This window comes from Equus quagga, chromosome 2 (assembly GCF_021613505.1).
Source record: "Equus quagga isolate Etosha38 chromosome 2, UCLA_HA_Equagga_1.0, whole genome shotgun sequence".
NCBI lineage: Eukaryota > Metazoa > Chordata > Mammalia > Perissodactyla > Equidae > Equus > Equus quagga.
This window is the reverse complement of record NC_060268.1, coordinates 152,558,674-152,585,814: the sequence shown is the minus strand read 5'-3', so window position 1 is coordinate 152,585,814 and position 27,141 is coordinate 152,558,674. Positions and strand designations below refer to the sequence as shown.

General features: G+C 45.2%; 1 protein-coding gene across 2 annotated transcripts in view; it reads left to right on the top strand.

Moving 5' to 3' along the window:
- Window positions 1–27,141, top strand: part of PIK3AP1 (phosphoinositide-3-kinase adaptor protein 1) — a 110,802-nt gene that overhangs the window by 60,945 nt on the left and 22,716 nt on the right. For both annotated transcript variants that reach the window (XM_046655303.1, XM_046655304.1), the window contains 6 exons: window positions 84–273; window positions 14,851–14,946; window positions 17,385–17,582; window positions 20,401–20,466; window positions 22,255–22,460; window positions 25,677–25,749. In XM_046655303.1, the coding sequence (XP_046511259.1) occupies window positions 84–273; window positions 14,851–14,946; window positions 17,385–17,582; window positions 20,401–20,466; window positions 22,255–22,460; window positions 25,677–25,749 (829 nt within the window). The remainder of the gene's footprint in view (window positions 1–83; window positions 274–14,850; window positions 14,947–17,384; window positions 17,583–20,400; window positions 20,467–22,254; window positions 22,461–25,676; window positions 25,750–27,141) is intronic.

Sequence of the window (27,141 nt, the reverse complement as noted above, 5' to 3'; positions counted from 1 at the left end):
GTCACCAGCTCACTCAGGGGCCTAACTCTACCCAGAAAGCCGGGCTGTCTCAATGTGCCTGTGGGTCCTGTCTTCTCTTCCAGGAAACTGTGGACATGCTGAAGAGTCACATTAAAGAGGAACTGATGCAAGGGGAGGAGGCCGACGCTGTGTATGAGTCCATGGCCCACCTTTCCACAGACCTGCTCATGAAATGCTCCCTCAACCCTGGCTGTGATGAGGAGCTGTACGAGTCCATGGCTGCCTTCGTCCCAGCTGCCACCGAAGATCTCTGTAAGTAGCACAGCCCAGTTCTGCTTCCATCTTTCTGCTGACAAACAGCTTTCTGCCTTCTGGTATATGGGGGGAAGTCCCTTTCTTACCCCCACCTCAGAGAGATAAAGATCCTGTTTTACACAAAGTTAGATCTGTCATCATGTGCTGTGACAAGCAGAATCCTTCTCCAAACTTCCTCTGTTCTGACCACTGTGTGACTGGAAAGTTTAAGCTAGGGCCTGGAAGTCAGAGTCGATGAAGGCATTGCCTCGTGATCTGAGAAGTTAAATTGGTGGCTCTCAGCCTTGTCAGTCCCAACGGGCCCTTTTTATAGCAGGTATTTTTTAGTGCCCCCTTTACTACACTGCCACGAGATTCATGTATAATATAACCTACCTATATATGAAATTTTTAGAAATCAAAAATATGCCCTAATTGAAATATAAAAGAGAACTAAAAGGAGAGAAAGTTCTCAGGCACTTGAGGACATGATGGAGTAGTCAGACGCAGACACCTACACTCAGAATCACTGCCACTGTCATGACCTCAGATGCCGACTGACGCCTATCTATTGTATTAGGGACCTGGGTACTGCCAGCAACACTGGCATCAGCACCTGGATTTTCCTAAATGGGAACAATTCTTCACACTCTCCTCTCTGTTTTCATAGTGATTGAATTCCTGGAAAATTCAATATATATTAAAACCATGCAAAAATACAAGTTGTACTTACATATGAAGAGGTTTAGTTTCTAGGCTCAGAAAATTATAAGCAGGTTTCTTTTTTGTAACCTGATTTTATTGGATTAATATATAAGAAACTTATTTCCAAAATATCATATGTCCAGGACATGATTTTTCTTGTAAATTGCTTAACAAATTTTCCCTGTTTTTGGTTATCTTAATTGTTTTTTTTCCAATAGCAAAAGCAATACACTATTACAAAAAAGTGAAATAAAATAGAAATGTATAACTGAGTCATTAAAAGTCCATATGACTCCACCTACCCAACCAATGTAGCACTTGTAATAGTTTGGGGGGTATATTTGTCTATATTTTTCCTTGTACCTGCTGATATTAAATAAAAAATATACATACATACATATACATATACATAAATATGTATCATAAGTGGTTATTTTGTTTACCTCTATGTATGTCTAGTGAAATATTTAAAAGTCATTAGGGACACAAAACACTTCATTGTGCAGGGCTGTCCCAGACACTGCAAGATGTCTAGCATCTTCCTCCCTTCTGCTAAATGCCAGTAGTGTCCCTCCATCATGGTGACAACCTGAAACACCTGCATAGATTTTCCAAACACCCCCTAGAGGGCAGTGCTGCTCCCCTTGAGAACAGTTGTCTTAAATAATGTTGGATTTCCATGCATAGACCATACCAGGGGTGAAACAGATGGATAATACGTTAGGCCCCATAAGAGCCTTCTTAATGTGTTACCACCACTTTTTATCAAATGAAACACCGCCTAAGACTTAGCTCTCCTTCCCTCTGGTCTGATTAATAGATTCAAGAAAGACAGGATAAATACTCATGAACATATCAGCTCTATTGATGGAGGGCTTTCTGGAATGGGCTAGATTGAATGTTACCAACTTTCAGCCTGAGAAGACAGTGGCACCTTGGGCCCACAGGGCCTTTGGCCTGGTTTCCCCATCTGTGGACAGAAAACCAGGCACCAAGAGGGTGCCTTGGAGCAGGAAGTGCAGGTGGGTCAGGGGGCCAGATGCCCTGACACCAGCAGGGCCTTTGACTCTGCAACCCCAGCACCTGGAAGGTTTGGTCCAGTGTTGTTAGGTACTTGCCAGTCAGATTGGCTGCTCCTCTCGGGGAAGGGGAAGAAAAGAGAAAGAGCAGTAGATGCTCTGTTCCAGCACCTAACTAGAAGGACTGGAAGCACTGGTGGAAGCTCTTCCCAAATGAGCCGTGACCCAGCAGGGAGGTGAGGAGAGAAGGTGTTATCCCCACCATCCACATCTTCTAGCTCACTGAATCCTTAAAGCGATAGTACAAGGATGCTCTTATTAACTTGCACTTTACAAATGAGGAAACTGAGGCACAGAGAGATTAAACAACTTTCCGAAAGTCTCACAGCTAATGAGTGAGGGAGCCCAGGTTTGAACCCACGTCTCTCTGTCTCTAGGACCATATTCTTTATTTTGTGCCAGAAATTTCCATCTAATGCTTCAAATTTCAGTTGTGATTTCTTTTAGAGAAACCATCCGGCACCTACACCATGCTTCCTCTTTCTGGGGCCCAGACATTAGCTCACAAAACAGCCTCTGGTGCCCCCTGCCCTTATACATCCATCCATCTCTCCATGTACCCAAGAAGCATTTCTGGAGCATCTACTATGTTTCAGCTACTTTCCTCTCCTGGATGTTGGGGAGACAAGGAGGGCCAAGACACAGTCCTTGCCAATCTGTAACAGAGATCCACTCACAAAAGAACATTTGGAGAACAATCGGCACCCACATGGGAAGCCAGACACTGTGCATCATGATTTCTGCCCTGTGTCCTTATTATGGGGCAGTTGAATGATTAAAGAGTCTCCCACTTTACTGGCAGTTTAGTGTTGACAGAGAGCCTTAACACCTGTTATCCCCCTGGACGCTCCAGCACATGAAATTCCCCACCACATCAGTGGAGAACTGTGGGGCATGCTAGTGGCAGCCATCCCATTACTCCTGGGTGCCGGGCCCCTCACAGAGTGAACTGTGAGCCTCTCCAGCATTTCCCAAAGCAGTGGAGTGATGGAGCCAGCCTGGTTTGTGGCCAGTTTGCAACTTGTAAAGTTACATGGGGTCAGGGGGATTCTGGTTGCTGTGGAGCTAGAAGGAGGCCACCGACCAGTAGGCTGTAGAATTTGGCTGCTTTGGGGATGGGAAAAGGAAACCCACTGCATTTTTCACTTGCCAAATCACATAAACTCTGAATTTTCTGATTCTAGACGTGATTTGGTTTGTGTTTCTGTCTCTGTGGTTTAATCTTGAGAATGACTACTTACCTACTGGCCCGGAAGGAGCAGCAACTTGTACTTGGGGAGGAAACATTCATTTTACTACCAGTGACTCTGTAGGGGAGAAGGCAGTTTAGTTCATAAAGAAGTAGGACAAAGTGATAAATCTAAGAGGCATATTTGCACCACTACCCAGCATAGTAATAACTCAAAACATCGGCCAGCCCTTTCAAGTCAACAGACTGATTTTATTTCTGTTATCTCATCTGATCGTCCTTGGGCTTGGTGGATAGAATTATTTTCATTTTACAGAAGAGAAAACTAAGATTCCAAGATTTTGTAACTTAAGTCCCATTGAGGGAGAACTGGGTCTGGAATCTGGGTCTGCAGATTGCCAGGGGACAAGTCTGTCTGCCGCGTCCCTGGCATAGAGGACGGCTGCCCTTCTTCTAGGGTCTGCATTTGCCAGGCCATGGACAGACCCTTGGACAGGAGCTATTTCTAAATGCCTAAATCGCTGAGTTTATCAGTGCCCACCATTGTTACCATTCAACCCTGGAGGCTGAAAGTAAACATATTGAGGAAATCAGGCTGTGTTTACTTCCTCCCCCATTCATTCACTCACTCACAGCACAAATGTGGAGTGCAGGCTTTAGGCCAGCCCCTTACCATTGCTTGGAGGTCACTAACTATGTTGGGACAAATCTGTCCCTTTCTGTCTTAAGTTTTAGAAAAGGAATGGTAATGATGTCTTTTTCTCCAAAGCGAATCCAGAACAACTACTGAGTAGGAAGGTCATCAGGGAAACTCGCAGTATTGAATGAAATGAGGCTGGGGGTGATGTTGAGTTCTGACCCTGAGATTTCATGATTTCACTCCTATCTCTCCTTCCCTTGAACTTGCGTAGATTTGTGTACACGCATGCATGCACGTGGGTGCGTGCGCACACTCACACACACACACACACACCCTCACACTCACAGTCTTCGGTTTAGATATGCTGCCACCAGGTGGTAACTACATGTCTTTGTTATCACACCAGCTTTGCTCCCAATTCTCTTGAGAATTATTTTGTTCAAGACCTCACAGATTTAAACCATCTACTTCCTCACCTTACTATCTAAGAAATAAGTGTCTTTATTAAGGGTCAGCTTATGCAAACACTAAAGAAAAATCAAGGCACATCTCTCTTTGGGTGTTTTCACTGTCTCCCAGTCTTTTTCTCAACTTGCCCGTGTCCTTGCCTACAGAGAATGATACGGTGGTCCTGGTGGTCCTTTGACTTAGGTAATACATTTGTGTGGAAAGGTCACCCAGTGACTGGTCACTCCCTGAGGCTCTGGGTACTAACACCTCGGGAGCCATTTCTGGGAGGCCCTTGTCCAGCTGTTTCCAAGGTAATCCACTTGTGGGTTTAGCTCTGCTTAACTATCTTAGAGGCTCATCTTTCTTCCATAGGAGAAAGGAGCAAAAGGAGAAAGGCTAGAATCTCACTTCTAGAAACTGTAAACTCACATGTGTCACTCTAACCCATCCCAGGGGGCTGTTCTGCTTCATGTGGCTCCTGTTGAACTTTTCCTTTGCACCCCTGCTACCTCTGCCGGGTTCTGCAGTCCAAGTCTCTGTATAGCAGAGAGCTGACTAGCCCTAGCTAACTTGCTGGCTTCCCTTAGCAACCTCCTTGGTAACTGGTGTCTTTGTAACAGATCGTCTCCGGCAGTGTTTTCTTGACCTGAGCTCTGTGTGAGCTGGGTCCCCTTTGAGCTGTCCCCTTTGGGCACAGTAAAGAGCTGTAAGGTCTGAGCCCAGCTGAAGGACCATTTGTAAGCAAAATTGTTAAGTTACTGATTTGCTTCTGGAATGTTCTGCCTTCCCTATTGGCACCCTCTTCTCTCAAAAGTTTTTCTTCCTGCGGCTGCTGAGGCTGTGCCTTCCTCCTGCTATCCATCTTGGGAAGATATCCATCTTGGGAAGATTCTGGCTAGGAGAGCCGAGAGATGCTTTAGGGGCAGTGGGGCTGAGTGCAAGGCGTGAGTTTCTACAGCAGGGACAGATCTCATTCAGAGGCGGGGCTGCTCCTGCCCTGTCCAGGGCTGTCAGGGACCCGGCAGGGCAAAGGGAGGCTGATGCACCATGTGGGAGATGAGGCTCAAGGAGCTTCCGGACTGCCATTGCCTTTTGCTTCTCCAGGCATGCAAGAACTGTGCTGGGGACACAGGCATGCCGTGAAAGCATGCTGGGTTAAATGTTTTAAAGTTAATAAGATAAAATCCCCACCACCAGCAGCGACCTTGCTTAACAGATTTTGTCTGTGTAAGAAAACTTGTTTGTTGCTTCTCCGAACTCTTTCACTCTTCATTCCTTCTTTTTCATTGCCAGTGCCGCCATCACTCCTTAGCCCCTCTAATTTCAGACTCCATTCTCCTCTCTCTCTGTCTCTGATTCTCGCGCTATCTAGTCTGTCTCTCTCTCTCTCTCTCTGTCTGTCTCCCCCCAACTCCCTCTGTCTTTCTGTCTGCCTCTCTCTCCTTGTGTGTGTGTGTGTGTGTGTGTGTGTGTGCATGTGTGTGACTCTCTCTCTTTCCTTCCCATCACTTCTCCATTAGAGTATGGAAAGGTTGGACTTTCTTATTGACGTGGTCAATCGAAGCTCTTCATTCCACCCGAGTGCAAACGGAACCAATCAGGTTTCAGGTTATCTTCAAATGTTTTACCATGCTGCTCCTTGCTCTAGGCTCTTTTTGGGCTACAAAAGATAGTTGCTGAAAAAAAAATACTTTTGGCCAACTTTCAGGATTTGAGAGCCTTTCTCAGTATCTGACATTTTGCTGTATTATATACTCAGATTAGGTTTTATATTAAGTCAACAACATAGCCTGGATGGAGTTTCCACTGCAGCTAAGTGATCTGGACTTGTGTCCCGGGAGGAATATCATAGGGGATTCTTTGAAAATTCATTATTGCTCTTGACTCATTCCTTAATGAAGTGCCTGCCTGGGCTTTCTCTGATCTGTCCAAGCTTCTTTCTTCTCAGGAATGGGTTCTTTCTGATTGACTCCGTAAATAAAATAAAGCATAATGCTGCAGTTGGCTCTTCCCAGAAAGAGACTGTGGCCCCAGAGTCTCCTTGTTATTGTTTTTTTTTTTTTCCTCTCTCAGCTGAAATGAAAGAACTTTGCACTTTCTCCTTAGACCAGCAGGTTTCAGCGCCTTTCAGTTTATTTTTAACAGACAAGTGCTGAAAGTTAAGTGCTTGGAGTCTGAAGTACAAACCGTGAGCGTCCAGGAGTGAAGGGATTTGTTGTTCCGCTTTTCTTTACAAAATATCCTTTGTCTGGAAACAGGCTCCCTTCACCTCCAGAATTTTCTATGTATTTCAGTCACTCATGTGTTACTCACTGTATGCCTGAGTTGTATGTACATGTGCGATTGTCACCTTTAGAGTCTGAGAGGCTCTTATCACTTGTTAACTCCAAACAACTAGGAACTTTTCTTTTCTTTTTAAAGATTGACACCTGAGCTGACATCTGTTGTCAATCTTCTTTTTTTTTTTCCTTTCTTTCTTTCTTCTCCCCAAATCCCCCCAGTACATAGTTGTATATTCTAGTTGTGGGTCCTTCTAGTTGTGACATGTGGGACGCTGCCTCAGCATGGCCTGATGAGTGGTGCCATGTCTGTGCCCAGGATCCGAACCGGTGAAACCCTGGGCTGCCAAAGCAGAGATCGCAAACTTAACCACTCGGCCTTTGGGCCAGCCCCTCTTTTCTTTTCTTTATTATTATAAAAGTCTTATCTGCTTCTACTGGGACTTACAGTCTAATATAGATATGACAAATAGTCCTTTAAAAACAATTCATGTACCAATGTCACTTAGCTGGTATTGAGTCCCGGGGAGCTGTGTTGAGGAAAGATTCTGAGGCCAGAAAGGATGCTATGATTGATTAGTGATGTTTGCCTTGAGTATGGAATAGGGACGTGGAAACCAATATGTGTATTTGCTGTTCCTGGTCTAATTCAAAGATATTTATGTTCAATTCAGTATAAAAAGAATCATTCTATTTAAATATAAATGGAAAGAAAATCAAGTCGTTTTTAGGTAACTTCACTTTAGGCAGAGCACATCCAGACACTCAATAAAGGCCAGTGCCTGCTCTAGGCCAGAGCTCCTGAGTCCACGGAAGGCCATGGTGGACTTGCGTGAGTGTGCCCTGCTCCCCTTGCCAGCCCCGTATAGGAAGAAAATTCGTGGCAGGCTGACTGTGCTGATGTTTGGTCCCGTCTGAGGTAGGTACAATAATGCCCCTGAGTCTGTGAATATGTCAGATTATATGCGAAAGGGGAATTAAAGTTGCTGACCAGCTGGCCTTAAGATAAGGGGACTATCCTAGGTTATCAGGGTTGGCCCAGTGTAATCACAAGGGTCCTTAAAAGTGGAAGAAGGAATCAGAAGACAGGCCAGAGATGGCACTATGAGAAGGACTCGGTTCAGCTAAGCTTTCTGCCTGACGCTGCTGGCTTTGAAGATGGAGGGAGAGCGCCTAGTGCCAGGAAATGCAGGCAGCCTCTAGAAGCTGGAAAGGGCAGGGAGACAGATCCTCCCTGAGAGGTCCCAGAAAGGACTACAGTCCTGCTGAAACCTTCATTTTAGCCCAGCGAGACCCATTTCAGACTTCCGAACTATAGAACTATAAGATAATACATTTACGTTATTGTAAGCCACTAAGTTTGTGGCGACTTATTACAACAACAATAGAAAACCAATATACTCTCTAGGTTGCCTCAATATAATGCTAATGGTAGCCATTAATATTTAGTGCCTGGGTCTGTTGCTAAACATTTTAAGCACCGTCCCCATTGGTCCATAGTCTTCCCAGGAGATAGGTACTGTTGTTTATCCCTACTTTGCAAATGGAGATATGGAAGCTTATGATATCAAGTAACTTGCTCAAGGACACAGGACTAGTATGAGTCAGAGCCAGGGCTCGAACTCAGGTCCCCAGGATGCCAAAGTCCATGCCGGTAACCATCACCTCTGGCCGTGATGTTGATGTGCATTGGTCTTGGTGGCCAGTGTCCTGGGCCTCTATTTCTTGCCTGGCTTCAGCAGCTGCCTTTTTCTGACTTATGTTTGTGCTCTGACCGCAGACCATTCACGTGGCTCCAGCCCTTGTCAGGGTCTTAACTGCTGACCTCCAGGCTTTCTCCTGTGTCTGCAGACCACCCTCCCTCTTCCCCCTGCACCCTTGCCCCCTTCACGTTCTTCCAGCCATGCCTCAGGTCCTCTGGCTTTAGACTCCGTCCTTAAGATTAGCCTCTACCTATGATCCCGGCTGCGCGGGGTGGGGCCAAAAGGGGTTGAAGAGCTGCCAGAATTTCTCCTTGGTATTCGTTGCTGAGCCCACTAATAAAGAAGGTGATGGGCCTCAGGAAAGCAGAAGGGAAATGGGCATGGAGCCTCCACGTCAGGTCTGGACTGCAGTGGCAGATCCTTGGCAAAGGAGGAAAGAAGCCCACAGTTCTGTCCAGCCAGGACTCGGTGTTCAGGAGCCACATCAAGACAATGCCTGGCAAGCCTTGTTGGGTATAATTCTTTACTAGGAAGTATAATACATGTGATATTTGAGAATGTGTGTGGAAGTTCAGATAGTAGAATTAACTCATAAGCATGTATTACTCTGAAGGAGGAGAGTTGATTTCAAACATGTAAAGTTGCGGTCAGAAAAGTGTAAACTGAGTCTCTTTCTTTTTTGAGGAAGATTAGCTCTCGGCTAACATCTGCCACCAATCTTCCTCTTTTTGCTGAGGAAGATTGGCCCTGAACTAACATCTGTGCCCATCTTCCTCTACTTTATATATGGGACACCTGCCACAGCATAGCTCGATAAGCACTGCGTAGGTCTGCACCTGGGATCCAAACCAATTAACCCCGAGCCACTGAAGAGAAGCACGTGAACTTAGCTGCTGTGCCACCGGGCCGGCCCTGAGTCCTCTTTTTTAAAATTATTCTCTGCTTAGGACGTTAGGCTGGGTATAGAATTTAATCATAAAGATAATAGTAATAGTAGCAGCTGGCGTTCATTTAGCACTTCCTATATGCTGGGCACTGTGCTAAGCACTTGGCAAGCTTCTCATTTAATACTCATGGCACACCTATGAGATACATACCATTATTATCACCATTTTACTGACAGGAAAAGAGAAGCTGAGAAGATTTGAACAACTTGGCCCAAGATAATTGTAGGCAAAGAGTTAATAGAACAGCTGTCATTTCCCTTTCTGCATGAAAAGTTGACCTGCAGTTGATTTCCTAGCTCTGTTACCCTGGTAACCTGATAAGAGCCAAATGTCAACTATGTTTCTAGGCAATATTACGTACAATAAAAATGACCCCTAGTTGGCATTTGGGACTGGGAGGAGCTGTATGTGAACTATAAATACCTGAGAGGGGCGCCATACTTTGGGCTTCCCTGAGGGCAATCACTCTGGCATGCCTCTCATGGGGACCCTGGAGGCTATGCCTCAGGAGTTGCTACCAGAAATGCTGCTCCTGTGGGACACCAGGCTTTTCACTAGAGTGGCTCATCCACCTGCCTGATATGGATCTTGTTTCCTTGCACGTGAGCTGCTGGACTGGTGCAAAGACAGCCCTAGATGAGGAACGCTGCTTGGCACTGTCCTGCTAGCCTGTATCCTGCATCCTTCTGAGTAGACTGGAACCAGCATGGCCCGTGGTCATCTTATGAGTCTGAATGATCAGTTGGATCTAAAAAGTCTAATTGGTGTTGGACTGGTGGGTATTGTAGTCCTATAGCCAGAAGTGGAAGAATCAGAATTGGAACCCGTGCATTTTGATCCTAGTGCCCAAGCCTCTTGCCATCCTTCCATGGTGGTTCCAGGAGGCTAAATAACTCTACTAAGGCCACAGGACTGATGGTGAGCAGACCCTTGTTTGTCTGCTTCCAAAATTATGCTCTTAACCACCAGTTAAGGTGTGACTACAAAGCAAAAAGTTCTGTTGGTCACAGGTGGCTCATTTAACCCTGCCTTGATCATTGTACCTATAAGCGCATGGCTCTCAAGTGTCACTAGAAGGTGGCTTCATAGTGTAGGTGGACAGGAAAGGGTCCGCATAGCTCATACCCGGGGTTATGCTTCTTTAGTTTTTCCGTTGCATTTCTTCTCTTCCTGCCCTCCTCCTACTCTTTTATTAAAAAAAAAAAATTATTTTGAACTGCTTTTATTTATTTGTGTATTTTTATTGAGGTAACATTGGCTTATAATATTATATAAATTTCAAGTGTACATCCTATTTCAACTTCTGTATAGACTACATTGTGTTCACCACCGAAAGTCTACTTTCCATCTGTCACCATACATGTGCGCCCGTTTTCCCCTTTCACCCTTCCCTGACCCCTTTTCCCTTCTGGTAATCACCAATCTATTCTCTGTATCTATGTGTTTGTTGTTGTTGTTATCTTCCACATAAGAGGGAAATCATATGGTATTTGGCTTTCTCTTTCTGACTTAGCATAATACCCTCAAGGTCCATTTGTATTGTCACAAATGGCAATATTTCATCTTTTTTATGGCTAAGTAGCATTCCATGTATATATATATACCACATCTTCTTTATCATTCATCCATTGATGGGCACTTAGGTTGTTTCCAGGTCTTGGCTATTGTGAATAACGCTGCAGTGAACATAGGGGTACACATATGTTTTTGAATTTGTGTTTTCACGTCCTTTGGATAAATACCTGGAACTAGAGTAGCTGGATCATATGGTAGATCTATTCTTAATTTTCTGAGGAAACTCCATACTGTTTTCCGTAGTGGCTGCACCAGTTTGCACTCCTGCCAACAGTGTATGAGTGTTCTCTTCTCTCCACATCCTCTCCAACTCATGTTATTTCTTATCTTTTTAATAAGATGATCTACTTTTAGACTTAAAGAAAAGTTGCAAAAATGCTAGTGTTCCTGTATAACTTTCACCCAGGTTTTCCTAATATTAACGTCTTGTATGACCATAGTACGATTACGAAAGCCAGGAAACTGACATGGCTGCAATACCACTAATTAACCTTCAGACCTTGTTCAAATTTCACTAGTTTTCTCCTTAATGTGCTTTTTCTGTTTGTAGGTAAGATCCTGGATGCTGATAGGATCTTAGATGTGGATCCTAAATAGGATCCCACAGTCTTTATTTCTCCTTACTCTCCTCCAACTTGTGACAATTCCTCAGTCATTCCTTGTCTTGACACTGTTAAAGAGCACTGATCAATTATTTTGTAGAATGCCCCTCTGTTTGGGTTTGTCTGATGTTTTCTATGGTTGGGCTGAGGTTATGAATTTTTGGCAAGAATGTCATAGAAATGATGTTTCCTCCTCAGTGCATTCTGTCAAGTGATCATGATATCGGTGCGTCTTATTACTAGTGCACATTCTTTTTCCTTTCTTTTCTTTTTTTTAAATTCTTTCTTTAACCCACAAAAAATTCAGCACTTTAAGATGGGGTCATAGCACCAGGGGAAGAAGTCCCTATCCTTATTATATTAGCATGCCAGGTCTAGCCAGGGAAGCTCTTGCTACTACCATTTTCTTCCACATTTTTTTTTCCTAAACCTTTGTAGCTCCTTCGGTTTTGCATCTGCCTCTTGGACATGGAAATCAGTTCTCTCAGACTGAACTTTGTTAGTGAAAATAGCTAGGTCATTACATGACCCTTTTACCACTCTGTCAACAGAGGTGACAGACTGTATGTGTGAGGTTTACACTCTGGTGTTGCCAGCCTGGGCATTTTGGTTACTGGTGATTGAAACTGTCCTGACCCCGCTCTGCCCTGGACCAGGTTCTTTTTTATTATTATTATTTTTATTTATTTATTTATTTATTTTTAGGCAGATTAGCCCTGAGCTAACTGCTGCCAGTCCTCCTCTTTTTGCTGAGGAAGACTGGCCCTGAGCTCACATCCATGCCCATCTTCCTCTACTTTCTATGTGGGACGCCTACCACAGCATGGCGTGCCAAGCAGTGCCATGTCTACATGCAGATCCGAACTGGCAAACCCCGGGCCACTGAGAAACAGAACATACACACTTAACTGCTGTGCTACCAGGCCAGCCCCTGGACCAGGTTCTTGGATAGTCAATGTAATGTCCGCACTATGTCAGGAAACGCTAAACTGAAAAGGTAGAAAAATGGAGTTGGCTTTTTTTCTTTTTCCTTTTTTTTGGGTAATATTTAAGGTAACACAAACATGATCAGGGCCCTGCATTTCTTTATTTCTTCATAGGCTAAAAAACTAAAACATGAAAAGGTGAACAGTGCAGTGAAAAATCTTTTTCCAGTCCTTGTCCCCCATCTTCCTAGTTCCCAGGAAGCCACTGATCTTAATTGTTTACGTCTCTTTCCACAGTTTCTTTTTGTATATACGAGCAAATACAAAAATGGAATCTTATTTTTCCCCTCTTTGGGGGCAAAAGGTAGCATATTATTTTTCTAAAATATCGTATTTCTTGAAGATTCTGATTCATCAAGAATATGTATCTTTTTCTTTTTTTAAATATCAGATCTTTTTTAAAAAAATCAAATCTTCCAGCCCTAGCACAGCTTCCTCTGAACCCCCTCCAGAATTCGATTGTCCTCCCTCCCTCTCCAGAGGTAACCACCACCACGAATTCAACTTTTTTCATTCCCAGCATGTTTGTATCTGTTTACTACATATTTATGAATTCATGAACAACATCTATTGTTTTATAGGCCTTAAAACTTTATATAAACAGTACCATACTGCCAACACTCTTCTATAAGTTTTTCCTCAAGATTATCTTCTTTTTAATGGTCACAAAATTTATACTTTGATTATCAAAGGATTATCTAAGTTTGAAACAAGGTCCAGTAAGAGCTATGCTATGTAATAATGTAATATCTGGTCACTGGAAAGTTTAAAAATAAGTATTTTATATAGTTAAAAAATCAATCAATCTGGTAATTGACAGGTGAGCCATCACTTATTTTTTTAATAACTTGAAATTATTTTTTCTTTGGGAATCTAATTGTACATACTTGATCATAATTATTTGGGCTTTTAAAAAAAGTTTTGATAGGATTTTTCTCATATATGAAAGCAACACAAGCCATTGTGGATAATTTGGAAGACAAAGAAAAGTATGAAATAGAAAATTAAATGTCCATAATCTGTGCTACTTCAGAAATAGCCACTATATGCATCTTGATGTATTTCTTTCAAGGTCTTTTTTCTATGTACATACAAATATTGTGTTTCAGAACTAGGATTATGTTATATGAAGTTCATTGTCCTTAACATTACTTTGTGACCATGACTTCTTTTCAATGAATATTCTTGGGAAATGTGAGATAAATAGTTGTATAGAATTCATCATACAAATTCACCAGATTGTATTTGACTGGTCTCCAGACATCTAAGTAGTAAAGAAGTGGTATATCTATGTATATTGATTAAATGCAAACTACTTGGTTTTCCCTCAAAGTGTACAATTCAACTTCACACTATATATATTGCCTAAGCAAATGAGTCCCCAGTAATTGTGTGATATGACTTAGTGAATGCAACCTCTTAATAATATCAAAGCTCTACTTTTAACACAAGACTGAAATTTTGCTCCCAAAATGCGTACTTCAGAGTCATAAAGTAATAGGGCACTGTTGGTTACTAGGACGTGAGTAGAATCTGCTGTTGTAACTGAATGGTTTTCCCACAGTTTTGGTCTCCAAGGATTTATGCTTCATGGTGACAGCCAGAGGTCAGTTTGCCTTCTCCTTTGAAATAACGATTACATGGGTTACCTGAAAATACAGCTCTTGTTGTTATTTTTTTTTTTTTTTGAGGAAGATTAGCCCTGAGCTAACATCTGCTGCCACTCCTCCTCTTTTTGCTGAGGAAGACTGGCCCTAAGCTCACATCCGTGCCCATCTTCCTCTACTTTATATGTAGGATGCCTACCACAACATGGCGTGCCAAGCAGTGCCATGTCCGCACCTGGGATCTGAACTGGTGAACCCCGGGCTGCCGAAGCAGAATGTGTGCACCTAACCACCATGCCACCGGGCAGGCCCCTCTTGTTGTTATGTTTTTGAGATGGTACTATTATGTTTTCGATAATGGTGTTGTGTTGATAGAAGTGGCTCTAACATGTTCTTTTTAACTGTTTCATAATGTTCCATTCTTTAAATAAACCACAAGTTATCTATTCTTTGTTATTCCTGCTTCCAATTATTTTTTGCTAGTATAAACAATGCTATGGTTTTCTATTTAAAAGTTAAGCCCATTCTTTTACATACAAATGAGCATATCTACACCTTTTGAGTCCTGTGGTCCAGAAAGGGCCTGATGGTTATTAATGTTGCTCTCCTTTATAGCCTACACTTCCTGGGTGTCCTTGTTAGGTAGATAGATAGTTGGATGGATGGATGGATGCATGCATGCATGGAGGATGGGTAGCTGGATGGATTAATGAATTCCTGAATCTCTTGGTTCAAGGTCTCTTGATTTGTCAAACCTTGTGTATCCATCTGTAAAATCTCCTTGCCTGTGTGAAAGAACAACATCTAAACTCCTAGTGTCCTTTTCCTTCTAGATGTTGAAATGCTTCAGGCCAGTACATCTAATCCAATCCCTAGAGACGGTTTCTCTCGGGCCACTAAGGACTCTATGATCCGCAAGTTTTTAGAAGGTAAGTTGCATCTGTGAGTGGAGAAGCAAAAAGAGGGAAAGAGAAACAAATGTAAGACATTGCCTGGTTCCAGATGAGGGTTGCTCCACTCAAGGAATGGGCTGCCATGTACATGGCATATGGTGTGATTGAAGGCACTCTATCTCCACGAGCTCCCCCTCCAGCCTATGATAGATAGGCCAGAAGTTCCCACCACAGGAGCCATTCATTTGGGTAAACAAGTTGCTTTCAGCAAGACCTCTTGTAAATGCATGTTTTGATTTGACCAAAATTTGTTGAATACCTACTTTAAGCAAAGCACTATTCTGGATGTTGGGGTTGGAGGAACACAAAGGAAAGTCAGATATGGTCAGTGCCCTCAAGAGACTTTACTTTCTGGTGAAGGAGGACAATATAGGGAAATATACACAAGTATTCTTAAGTCCAGGCTGTATCACATAGTGGTTAAGAACACAGACTCTGATCTGGACTCAATTCCTCCTTCAGTTAGCTGGAAAACCTTGGGCAAGTTACTCAACTCCTCTGAGTCTCAGTTTCCTCAGTTATAAATGAGAGGAATGTTGCAAGAATTAAATGAATTATTATGTATTAGACCTCAGAGCAGGGCGAGGCATATAACAGGCAATAAAGGTTTATTGTTGTTGTTGTTATTATTATTATCATTATTGAAGGTTTCCAAGGTGGAGGGTGTTAAATTATACGGATAATTCCCTAGCTCTGTCCATTGATTTACAACTGATGACGGAGTCTGCTGATCAAGTAGGCACAGAAGGGAGGGTGCTACGAGGATGGGACTCAGGATAGGAAAAGCAGTTTTGACGGTGAAGAGGAAAGAGAAGTTCTAAGCAGTGGTAGATAAACCACAGCCTGGCTAACTGCCTGTTTTTGTAAACAAAGCTTTATGGGAACACGCTGTGCCTGTTCATTTAGTATCGTCTATGGCTGTTTTTGTCCTGTAAGGGCAGACTTGAGTGCTTTCGTACGTGAGGGACGGGCACTGTAGGAATCACCGTCACCCGGTAGGGTAGCTGGTGGCCCTCCCAGGACACTTCATTTTGTTAACATCAGACAGGCTTCCCCAGAATTTCTTCACGCCCTTGCACAATATGTTTGAAGATGAAGAGATGGCGGCTTTTCCACTAAATGGAAACTTCCTCGAGGGCAGAGCCTTGGGACTCAAATCCCTCTTATGAATTGGACCAATCTGGTCAATCTTCTGGACCTAGGACACAGAGAGATCAAGAGCAGTCTCCCCACAGCTCAGGAAAGATGCAATGAAAAAATTCCCAATAAATCACTGGATTGGAAATCCCATAGGAAGAAGGCCCAAGATTTATTCATTCACCTATCTCAAACAGGCATTTAATAAGGATTTGTTGAGTGAATGGTGCTAGGGAGAACAAGGAAGGGAGAGGAAAGTACCTACTATGTGCATGTAATAAGCTGGGTCCTTTTCCTTTGTTATCTTATTTTGTCCTCACAGTATTCCTGTGATGTGGTCTCAGAGGGAAATCAGGCTCAGAGAGGTTATGTAAGATGTGCAATGTCACACAGCTTGCGTGTATGAGGGGCAGATGGCATACAGAGCCAGGTCTGCTGAGGTTCTCGAAGCTAAGAGGACACTGCTCAGGTCCAAGTACAGAGCACTGCAGCCCGTCACCAGAAAGGAGGCAGTGAAAACCTGAGGGCTGTGGGACTCCAGGGACAGAGGGTGGTAGGCAAGCTTCCCTTCTAACCTTTTTTGGTTGATAGGGAGCAGGGTGGGTGCACAGGTTGTAAAAGAAGAAATGGAACGTGGGGGTTAAGAGCACACGCTCTGGAACCAGCTTTCCTGGGCACCAATCTGACTCGAGGTGATGTTGGCCAAGTTATTTAAATCCCCAAGGCCCCAGTGTCTTCATTTGCAAAATGAGAATAATGACTGTAGTTACTCCACAGCATTGTTATACAATTAAAGGAGATAACGTGGGTAATACACTTATGGGAGGAAGTCCTCAGGAAGGATTTGCTGTAATCATTTTGATGCTGAGGACAAGGATGCTGGAGCCATTGTGGTGAGGACTCCAGGCTACCCTCACATTGCTGCCCAGGTCCCAGGGGCTGGCTCCAAGTGTGCTTTGGCTTTGGGGGCTGTGCTCTCTTTTCCCTAGTTCTTTTGGGATGAATAACTGAATCCCAGCAGTAAAATTGAGATGAGAGAGCCTAGTGCTCACTTCCTTTTGCTGCATTGATGAGTGGCAAATAAAGGTGACATCAGTGTTTTCTCAGTGGCTTTGTGTGGGGTTCTGAGCAGATTATACAGGAGATGATGTAGGGGAAAGCCCTTTGCCAAAGGCACTACTGTATAATAAGGTGTGGCTGCTCTCTCTGCTCTTATGACTGGCAATCACCCAGTTTGATTGGCTACTGCTTTCAGTCACCTTTTTCTGTGTTTCTAGGCAACAGCATGCAAATGCCCAGTTTGGAGAGGGAGCTGCCCCATCTCGATCAGGAAGAAGATGTTTATCACACGGTGGATGACGACGAGGCCTTTTCTGTAGACCTGGCCAGCAGGCCCCCTGTCCCAGTGCCCAGGCCGGAGGCCAGTGCTTCTGCTTCTCACCAGCTGCCCGACAATGAACCATATATTTCTAAAGGCAAGTGGGGCAGGGACTGATGCCCAGCGGGGTTTTCAGAGCTTCCCAGCAGGAATTCCCTGGATCCTCTGGCTTCTGAACCATTGCTTAGAGACTGTTGCCTACTGAATGGTCTCCAGCCAGCCCCAGGAGACAAGGTCAGGGTTTGGGGCAGCTTCTAGAGCTAGACTAAGGGCAATGATCAGATTCAGCTCTGGCCTTCCTGGAGGCATTCAAACGCGGTATAAAGACAGAGGTAAACAAGATTTCCTTCTACTACAAATGGCAAGAACTGTGGTAAATTTTTATCTTCTGAAGCTCTTCTTCTTCTTAATTTTTAACAGCTAACGTTTATTGAAATCTACCAAGAGTGCTCTATCTGAAACATGTCATTTAATCTTTACAGTAATCTATTAGGTGAGGACCGTTATCATCCCCATTTTACAGATGAGGAAAATGAGGCTTACAGAGGTCACTCTATTACCATGTAGCAGAGCCAGACCTCAGGGTGTCTGACTCTACAATCCTGGCTTTCAGCCACTATGCTAAGCTGTCTACTTACCTACACTGGTAAAAATTGGTGAGAATTGGGCTTTGACTTCTTCATAATTGTCCCTGGGGCATCAGTCAGATGCTGATAACATTGTCAGTTTCCCTCTCTTTCAGGACTTGATTGTATTAAGATGATCACAGGTACTGTGAGAGTGTAAGAATTGCCTGATCTGTGTGCCTGACCTCCATTCCATTTCTAATAGTAGAAGCAGGTTGTGGAAAGTGTGGCAAAAGGAGATCATAAATTGGGGAAGGTAGCCCTCAACCAGATCCCCTGGTAATTGGGCTGGGGTTGTCAAAGAAAGTACAGGGTGCCCAGTTAAGTATGAATTTCAGACAAACAGCAAATAATTTTTTAGTGTAAGTGTGTCCCAGATACTGCACTCATTTTTTTGGTTTTGGTTTTTGTTTTAGTTTGTTAAACCTGGCAACCCTAAGTTGGGTAGAAATACAGTTGAGGGATATTATGTGGTATTGCCAAGTGCTGTCAGTGCTTGTGGCTTGCCACCCGCTTGGGTAACATCTCCTTTAGGGTGTGTAGCAGACACTGTTGGTGCCCCACCCACATCTCCCTAGCTCTTTACATTTCTGTGCCCACTGGCTGGACTCTGCCTGTCAAGACCTCTGTCTCTTAGCCTGATGGCTTTCTCTGGCAGCTGGAGCCTCCTCTGCCCTCTTGCAGGACAGGCTGGAAGAGTTGGGGGATTAACACCCCTGGAAGCAGCCCTCAGCCAGTGGCTGGTGGGGGTTGGTGGCTGAGCACCCCAGCTTACTTGCCCCTCTTCTGGGAGAACTCAGGTGCGTGTTCTACATTGCCTTCCAGAGCTTGCCAGCTTGCCCTCTGTGGTAACTTACTGGTTAACCCACCGTTTATTGCTTTATCCACTTCCCCATCTCACCTCCATTACCTCCCACATAGACCATTTGCGCTTGGATCCTTGTCCCGAAGTCTGCTTCTAAGGGAACCCAAACAAAGAAGCATGCAAATATATATCGAGGATGCCTAAATGGCAGAGGTGGGAGGAGAGGCTGTTGATGGCACAGCTCATTGTGGGGAGGCAGTTGGGACAGGGGTACAGGTGACTTCTAAAGGGCACTGACTGACTTGCTAGGAAATTAGTGGAGCAAAGGAGAGGGGAGAGGCAGGAGATGACAGAAGGGGCAGTGGTTTGGAGGCGAGAACACCTGGGTTCATGTCCCAGCTCTTGCATTTTCTAGCTGTACAGCATGGGACATTGGGTAAGTCATTTCACCCTCTTTAGCTTTAGTTTCCTCATCTATAAAATGGGTATCATAATAATATATGTATACATTGATGCTTATATCAAATAATACGTAGTAATACTCTGCCAGAGCCTTATTGTGAGGGTCAGATGAAATAATAGCTGGGGAACTACTTTATAAACTGTAAAGTGCTGTACAGATGTCACTTGTGTTAACTAGCATGCCACGGTGTTGCTGTTCTATTGGCATCAATCTCAAGATTTACATGTGAATAATGCTGATAAAAGCTAACATTGAGTGCTTACACGTGCCAGGCACTGTTCTTAGCACTTTCCCTGTAGTAACTCTTGTAATCCCCACAACAATGCAACAAGGAAGGTACTCTTATAAGAAAGTGGAGGCGAGGAGAGGTCAAGCCTCTTACCCAAGATCATATGGCTCATAAGTGGCAGAGGCAGGATTTGAATGCAGGGAGTCTCCTGTAGAGCCGAGGGAGCCTTAATCACTCTGCAGTCCCCCCACTAAGTGAACTTTTGTCACTTCTCAGTTTTCCCTATTAGCCTTTATGGGTGTCGCTCATGAGGGACTTTATCGGAGTCCCTTTGGAGCCGTGCACACATTTTACCTGTTCTTCCACTCTGAGTTCTGTCTTAGGGCACTTGTTGACCTGTTAAGTGGCATTTCTTTCTATTCTCAAGCTTCAAGGGGTTCCATGGCCAGCTTCAGGTGTTTAGGGATCCAGCACCATCCTTGTCCACATTACCCTTTTCTTTAATGATCTTGTAAATGCCAGTCATGTCCTCAGACTGGCTTATCTTTCTGGGTTTGAGACCTTGTCTCTTTGGCCTGTCTTCATTTCATCATCCATCGCTACAGCTTCTGCTCATTAGTTGCCTGCTACTAGAATTTTGATTTATAGAACTGCAGATCCCAGGTGTGAGATCTATCATTATTATTTTGTACAAGATTTTGGTAATTTTTTTGGTAAATGAATAAAATATCCTAAAGCCCTTTAGAAAGAGTTCTGATTTGGCTTTTGCCTCGTATCTTTTTTATCTCATAGTTTTTGCAGAAAAAAGTCAAGAGCGGCCTGGGAATATCTATATTTCCTCAGAGAGCATCAGGAAAGGTAAGCCAGGTGTCCTCAGCTTTCTTTTGTGTGACCTGAACTTCCAGGTGGTAGAAGTGCTCATGTTCCAGTGATTTCCAGGTGTAACAACTCCTTCTCATTGAAAAACAGAGAGGTCCAGGAGATACCTTAGGTGGAGATCTACTGACGGTAAAGGGAGTGGAGAAGAGATTGGGGGCCCTAGAATAGATGTACGAATGGATCGTGCCATGGACATTAATACGCTAGAAAGTGTCTGTAACAGCACACAAAAGTACAATCTAAGCATGGAAATTGTTACCAACAGGATGAAAGTGGGCGGCCCAGCACCCAGTCTTTACCTAATGATACAGCCTTACCGTGCTCTTTACTTACTCTATCGGCGCTAACTAAACTAGACTCTAATTCAACTTTTATTTAACAGACATTTTGTTTGCCATTGGGTAACAGTTTTCTTTTTTTTCAAAAGACTTTTTAAGGAAGTTTGAGGAGATAAGTACTCCTTTTTCTTGATTAATTTCCTTGTGTTAAACAGAGGCATTCAGTGTTATCCCATTGATGATTCTTTTGAAAAGGAGCCATGACACCATCTGAGCATTGAAGGCGTTCCCCAGGTCTTTGGTAGTGGGAGATTGGAATTGGTTGGCTTGTAACTTTATTTTCTCCCCACACTCCATCTCCCAATACAATTAATGACAGCCTTGAAGTGTGCAAACCTGGGAGAAAGGCATGTGGGTGTTTGTGGACAGAGGAGTGAACAGTTGAAGCTTTGTCAGTACCCACTAGTGAAGTCATCTCTCTTTTTCCTTCATGCCATCTCCCTGAATCACAATGCCCAAATAGGGTCCTGCTGGAGAAATGCAGAATCAAAGATACCCCTAGATGAAATGAGCAGTAAAATATCAAGTTGTCCTCACCTGCCCCAGTGGCCCCCTCACCTCTGCAAGTAGCTCATTCCCCACAGAACTTAGTGGAGTCACAGCCTGGAGAGAGAAAGAGGTTAACTTCCTACTTTCCTCGACTCTCCAAAGCAGGGAACTAGGAATTTGTAAGGTGGAGGAGAGATTGGCACAGAAACAACCCAAGGAGAGCCAGTTGGGACCCAGCACCTAATTGATACCAGATGACATTGGACCTGGGCCTTGATTCCATTGACATTCCAGTCTCCTTGGACATTTCATGCCCATGGGACCATAATCATTGTGCCCCATGCTGCTCGGAGTTAGGGAGGATGGGGAGGCTGAGGGAGTGGTGCTCGGGGAGGCACCCAGACTAGACTCTTCCTGTATATTCTCTCTGGGAGTGGACTTTAGTCCACTTGCAGGCCCACTTTAGTCCATTTTGGCAATGTCTGGGACATTTTTGGTTATCACAACTGAGGAAGGGGGTGCTATTGGCATCTAGTGGGTAGAGGCCAGGGATGAGGCTAAACATCCTACAGTGCATAAGACAGCCCCCCAAGAACAATTAATTATGCAGTCCAACATGTCAACAGTGCCAAGATTGAGAAATGCTGGTCTAAAGGCTTCTCGATAATTTAGGCTTGGGGGATTGTGTTGATCCATCCAGTGGATGCCGTACCTCCCTGAAATGTTGTGACTTTGTCGGCTTCAGTGTAACAGGCTTTGAAATTATTAGCTGCTTCCCTCTCTCTGATTCCATGTCATATCTCCCCTTCTTGGTTTTACATGTAATTGTTCTTTTGAGACATGTCCTCTTGAGCCTATGACCCGCCTCGTTAACCCCACTTGTCCAGTCGGCTCTCCCCAGTCGGGGAGCTGTCAAGCTGAGTTTTGCCATCCTTTCTAGAGCCTCCCGTCAGACCCGGGAGAGACAGGCCTCAGTCGACTATATATGATCCTTTCGCTGGGATGAAAACGCCAGGCCAGCGGCAGCTTATTACCCTCCAGGAGCAGGTGAAGCTGGGCATCGTCAACGTGGACGAGGCCGTGCTCCACTTCAAAGAGTGGCAGCTCAACCAGAAGAAGCGGTCTGAGTCCTTTCGCTTCCAGCAGGTAACTGGCTCCGGATGAACTTGTTTCATGTCTGTTTCTCCGCTAGACAGTAGCGGAGGGCTGGGTCCACCGCTGTCTTGTGTATAGCTGTAACTGAGCACCTGTGGCTGGGCCTGTGAATGGTTATTTGAGTGTCATTGTGAGTCAGCGTGTAAGTGTATCTGTCACCTGTAGTCTCTAACCACACAGTCCCCTGGCTGAGAGCTGGATGGCTTTTCCGGTTGTCATGCGGCTAGAGATCAGGAACAAAGACTCACTGTAAACCCCAGTCCTGCTGCTGTCGCTTCCCTCTGCACGTGGCTCTATACTTTTGCTTTCTAGCTTTTTTCTCTTCGGAGTCCCTCTCTCTACTCCTAGTGCCAACACTCCCACAGAACTGTCACACTTTGGAAGTCAAAGAGAACTTGGACAGCTCCCAAGAAGTATGATTAAATGAACAAAACAAGTCACAGCCATAAAACCACCCAAGTTAAGACACGCTCACACACACACAAACTCCTTGTTTCTCTAGGCATGTGTGCAAATGCAAAGGCAAAGATCTGGGGAAGGTCGCCACGTGCCCATCCCAGCGGTTACCACGCAGGAGGAGACTGGTATTGGAGGACTGGGTGTCAGAGGAGCCTCTTGCTTTACTGTATGGTTGGCAGTTTTTAATGAGAATATGTAATTCCATACATGTACTCCAGGTGTAATTTAAAACAATCAAAAGAACGCAAACTCAACCATAGGAAGCATATCCCTAGTCCAACTCTGATATTGAAGAGTGAATTGGGCCCAGGGAGTTAGGAGCCATGTTCAAGACCACAGACGTAGTAGGTGGCGAGTCAGGACGAGAACAGTTGTGCTTTCTCTCCACTTCTCCGTGGTCTTCCCTGATGGCGTACTGTAGCCTGTTCTCATAGGACCTGATGTACCAGCTAGCGGGGGCAGGGGGCACAGTACCCGTCTAGCACTGAGATGGGAGTTGCATCTCCTTGGAGTGGATCAGGCAGTGAGAAGTGGGGAAGTGGGTCATAAAGCAGCATTTGTCCAGCTGTGGCAACAGTCTGCTGGATACTGTGCTAAGCATTGACTAGACCCAATCTCTTCCACTCCTCCCAGCATGCATGCAAAATAAGTATCATTGCTCCCGTTTTACAGAAAACTGAGGCTCAGTCAGGATTCAAAGAAGCCCTTTCTCTCTCCAGAGCCCATGCTCCTTTGATTACACCTTTTGCCTTCTTAGTGCTCCCTAAAACAGGGTCACCCACTCTGCCAGCCTGCCTCTTTCCCTCCGCAGGTCTGAAGTAGGACACGAAGGCACTCTGTAGTGCTGAATGTTGGGACCAGGGTCCTGCTCACTCCGGAGACCCAGGGAGGCTGCAGTCCTGCTGGGAACAGGCTGGCCCTGGCCAAACAACAGTTTTCTCTCTCCTTGCCAAGTCGCGTGCCCACGTGGCACAGTAGTTAAGAACAGTCAGGGCTCTGGAGCCAGGCAGCCTGAGTTACATCCTTGTTCTGTCGCTTGGGGCTGGATGACCTTGGCCTCTGTGTGCCTCTGATTTCCCACCCGAGTAAAGCTCTCTTAGCATGCCTGGCGCATAGTAAATACATAACAGATGTTAGCTGCCTTTCTCTGTCTATATCCAGGAGGCTTCTTCCTTTCCCATGAACTTGCCCAGAACTCTTGGGTGTAGCAGGCAACTGGGGTTCATGTTTGACATGGCAGTGAATCCCAGCCCGTCGGAGCTGACACTACTTTGTGCCCTGACAGCCTCTTGGTACTTCCAGAGCATCCCTCATCCAGAGACTGCAGGGTGTGAAGATGATTCCTGGGGCTTCCTTTTCTTCCACGCCTCTGTCCACCCCTCTGTCTCCTTCACTTTGCTCTCGCACGAGTGCCCTTCAGCTCCTTCTCTGTGCAGGACACTCTTGAGTCTGTGTCTCCAATTCCACCTTCCCAGCCACCAGCTGGGCACGTCCCCCACAGTGCCTTAGACGTGCAGCATGTCCCACAAAAAACTGTCCCTCTAGTTTGCTTCCCTTTCCCGACTCCCTGTTTCTGTTCACTGCGCTGTTATCTTCCAGATGCTGAGGTTCAGACTTCAGACTCTCTTGGGCTCTTCTTCCACACTCCCCCATATCCAGCCAGCTGCATGTCTTGCCTGGTCTCCCTCTGTCATATTCTTCCTCTTGCATCTGCTCCTTTCTTTCCATTCCTCCAGTGCTGGCTTCTATGGCCTACATCTGGCCTACCACACAGTCTCCAGGTGGGTCTCCTTGCCTCCAGCTCCTTCTCCCTCCCCTCTGCCAGACCCTAAAGCTATGGCCAGCCCACAACTTTCAGTGTCTCCCTGCTGCTTCCTGGACCGAGCTCAGTTTCTCAGCTATAGTCACAACCCCGACCAACCTTTCCAGTCTGTCCTCCTGTGACTCCCTCATGGGACCTTCTAGATATCTTGATGTTAGTCCCTGGGGCATTTTCCCTAGACTGCTCAGACACTTAATCTCGAGGTGGTGGTTGTTTGTTAACTAAAATAGCAACAAATTCAACACTTACATGTCCTTTCAACATTTATTGAATGACCACAATAGACCAGACTGCAGGATTTCAGAAAGGTACCAGACCTAGTCCCTTGCCCTTTGAGAGCTCAGAGTACCTCTGAAGAGACAACACATGCACACTCACACACACGCGCACACACACACGGGCGCGTGTGTGCATTGGGCAAGGCAGCATAGCCCAGTGCCGGATGGCATGGGCACTCACTAAGGACTGGAGCAGTCTGGGGAGCCTTAGGGAAAAGACAGGCCTTGACCCAGGCCTTGAAACACACTCATGGAGAGGAATCGATGCCCCTCAAGGTCAGGGGAATGGTGTGAGAACATAATCTCAGAGGCAGGAAAGTGCGTGGAGTGTTTGTGAGCAGATGAGAACTGCCTTGGCTGAGGTGTGTACCAGGAAGAGGACAGTGGGGTGTAAGGTTGGGAAGGAGCTGAGAACAGAGAGGAGGGGTGACACTGTTGTGGACAAGGTGTCTTCTCCTCATGCACAACTACTAAAAGTACTTGAATTTCTCTGTGGACCGATTGCAAATGTACTCAGCCTCATTTGCATGTTAGAGATGTTATTGCAATGTGATATTATCTTGCAAACAGCATAAAACTAGAAAGAAACTCTAATGCCCAGAGGGTATAATTCTGGTGTATACTGTATTAGACTAATTTTTTTTCCAGGAAAATCTTAAACGGCTGAGAGAGAGCATCACCCGAAGACAGCGAGAGAAGCAAAAATCAGGAAAGCAGACAGGTATGCAGCTTCTTGGGGGTGCTGCGTTGTGCGAGACTTTGCTGTGTTCTGTTGTCCTTGACTCCTTTCTGCTGGGACCTGAATGGGCAGACCGCTTGCCCAGCACCTGTCACCCTGTTTACAGATCTGGGTCCCCCTCTAGACTGTGAGGTCCTTTCTGGCAATAGCTTTGTCTTATTAATTCTGTATATTTAGTACCTGGCCCATGAGACATATCAGCAGATGAATGAATGAACGGCTTGAATGCTGCATCCCTCAGTCCTCCCACTGAAAGAGGATGGTAATGCTTTCTCCCCAGGCACCTAATTCTCCCTTAGGCATATAGGAAGACATGTTTTTTGAGCAGAGAAAGGAGAAAATCCCACTCACATAGCATCTGTTCCTGATTCAAGCAGGGAATTTTGTCCACACCACACACTACTTTGGAAGCCCAGAACTCAGGTGTAGCAGGGCTCCTGCCATGTGTATTCGGGATCCAAAAGCAGGGCCGTGAATTCCAGTTCTGAGCACTGAGGATCAGGCCCCTCTGCTCCCCTTGACCCACCTCCCCCACGTGCCAACCCCCACCCCCCGCCCTGAGCAAGGAGTGGGTATTTGCCCACACTGCATGTTCCTATTGAGAGCCTCTGGCATGACGGGTCTCTGATTTATGCTGGCCGGCCTTATACCATGAGAAGCTGGCCAGAAAAGGCTTTCAGAGCACTCAGATCTTGAGCGGAGCCCCATTACGTAAAGAACTGAGTTGTGCATAACTTCTGTAGTCTGTCTCCAGCTACCACCAACAGCTCAACTTCTCATGAACCTGGTCAGGCTGGTAACACCCTGGTCTTCAGACAGGACATCTTCCTGCCACAGACACCTTGCTCATGCCTTTTCCTTCTCACCTGGGTGAACACTACCAGGCTGCAAGACCAGCCCTTGCAGCTGCTTCTCAGCAAAGCTTTCCTAGACCACTCCAGGCCCCTGTGTTCCTTCTTCAGTTGAGCATCTATAGAGCTACTATCCCTTCCATCCATCTGGCACTTCTCTTTTGCTTCTGATTGCTTTTACTTTGTTCCTTCATTCAAACCATCAGCAATTCCCAGAGGTTCTGCCTCCAAACTACACGTTAAGTCTGATCATTTCTGACCATCTCCCATGCCACAGCTGCAGCCCAGCCACCGTCATCTCCTCCTGGATTAATGCAGGAGCCTCTTCCATTGTCTCCCTATGTCCACGCATACTCCGTGTACTCGTCTATAGTTAATCCTCCAAGCTGGCGCCAACACCTTTTAAAAATAAACAATCAGATCATGCCACTCCCTAGCTCAAAACCCTTCAGGGACTCTTGTCCCACCCAGACTAAAGTCACACTCCTCACTGTGGCCTATAAGGCCCTGCATGATCTGCCCC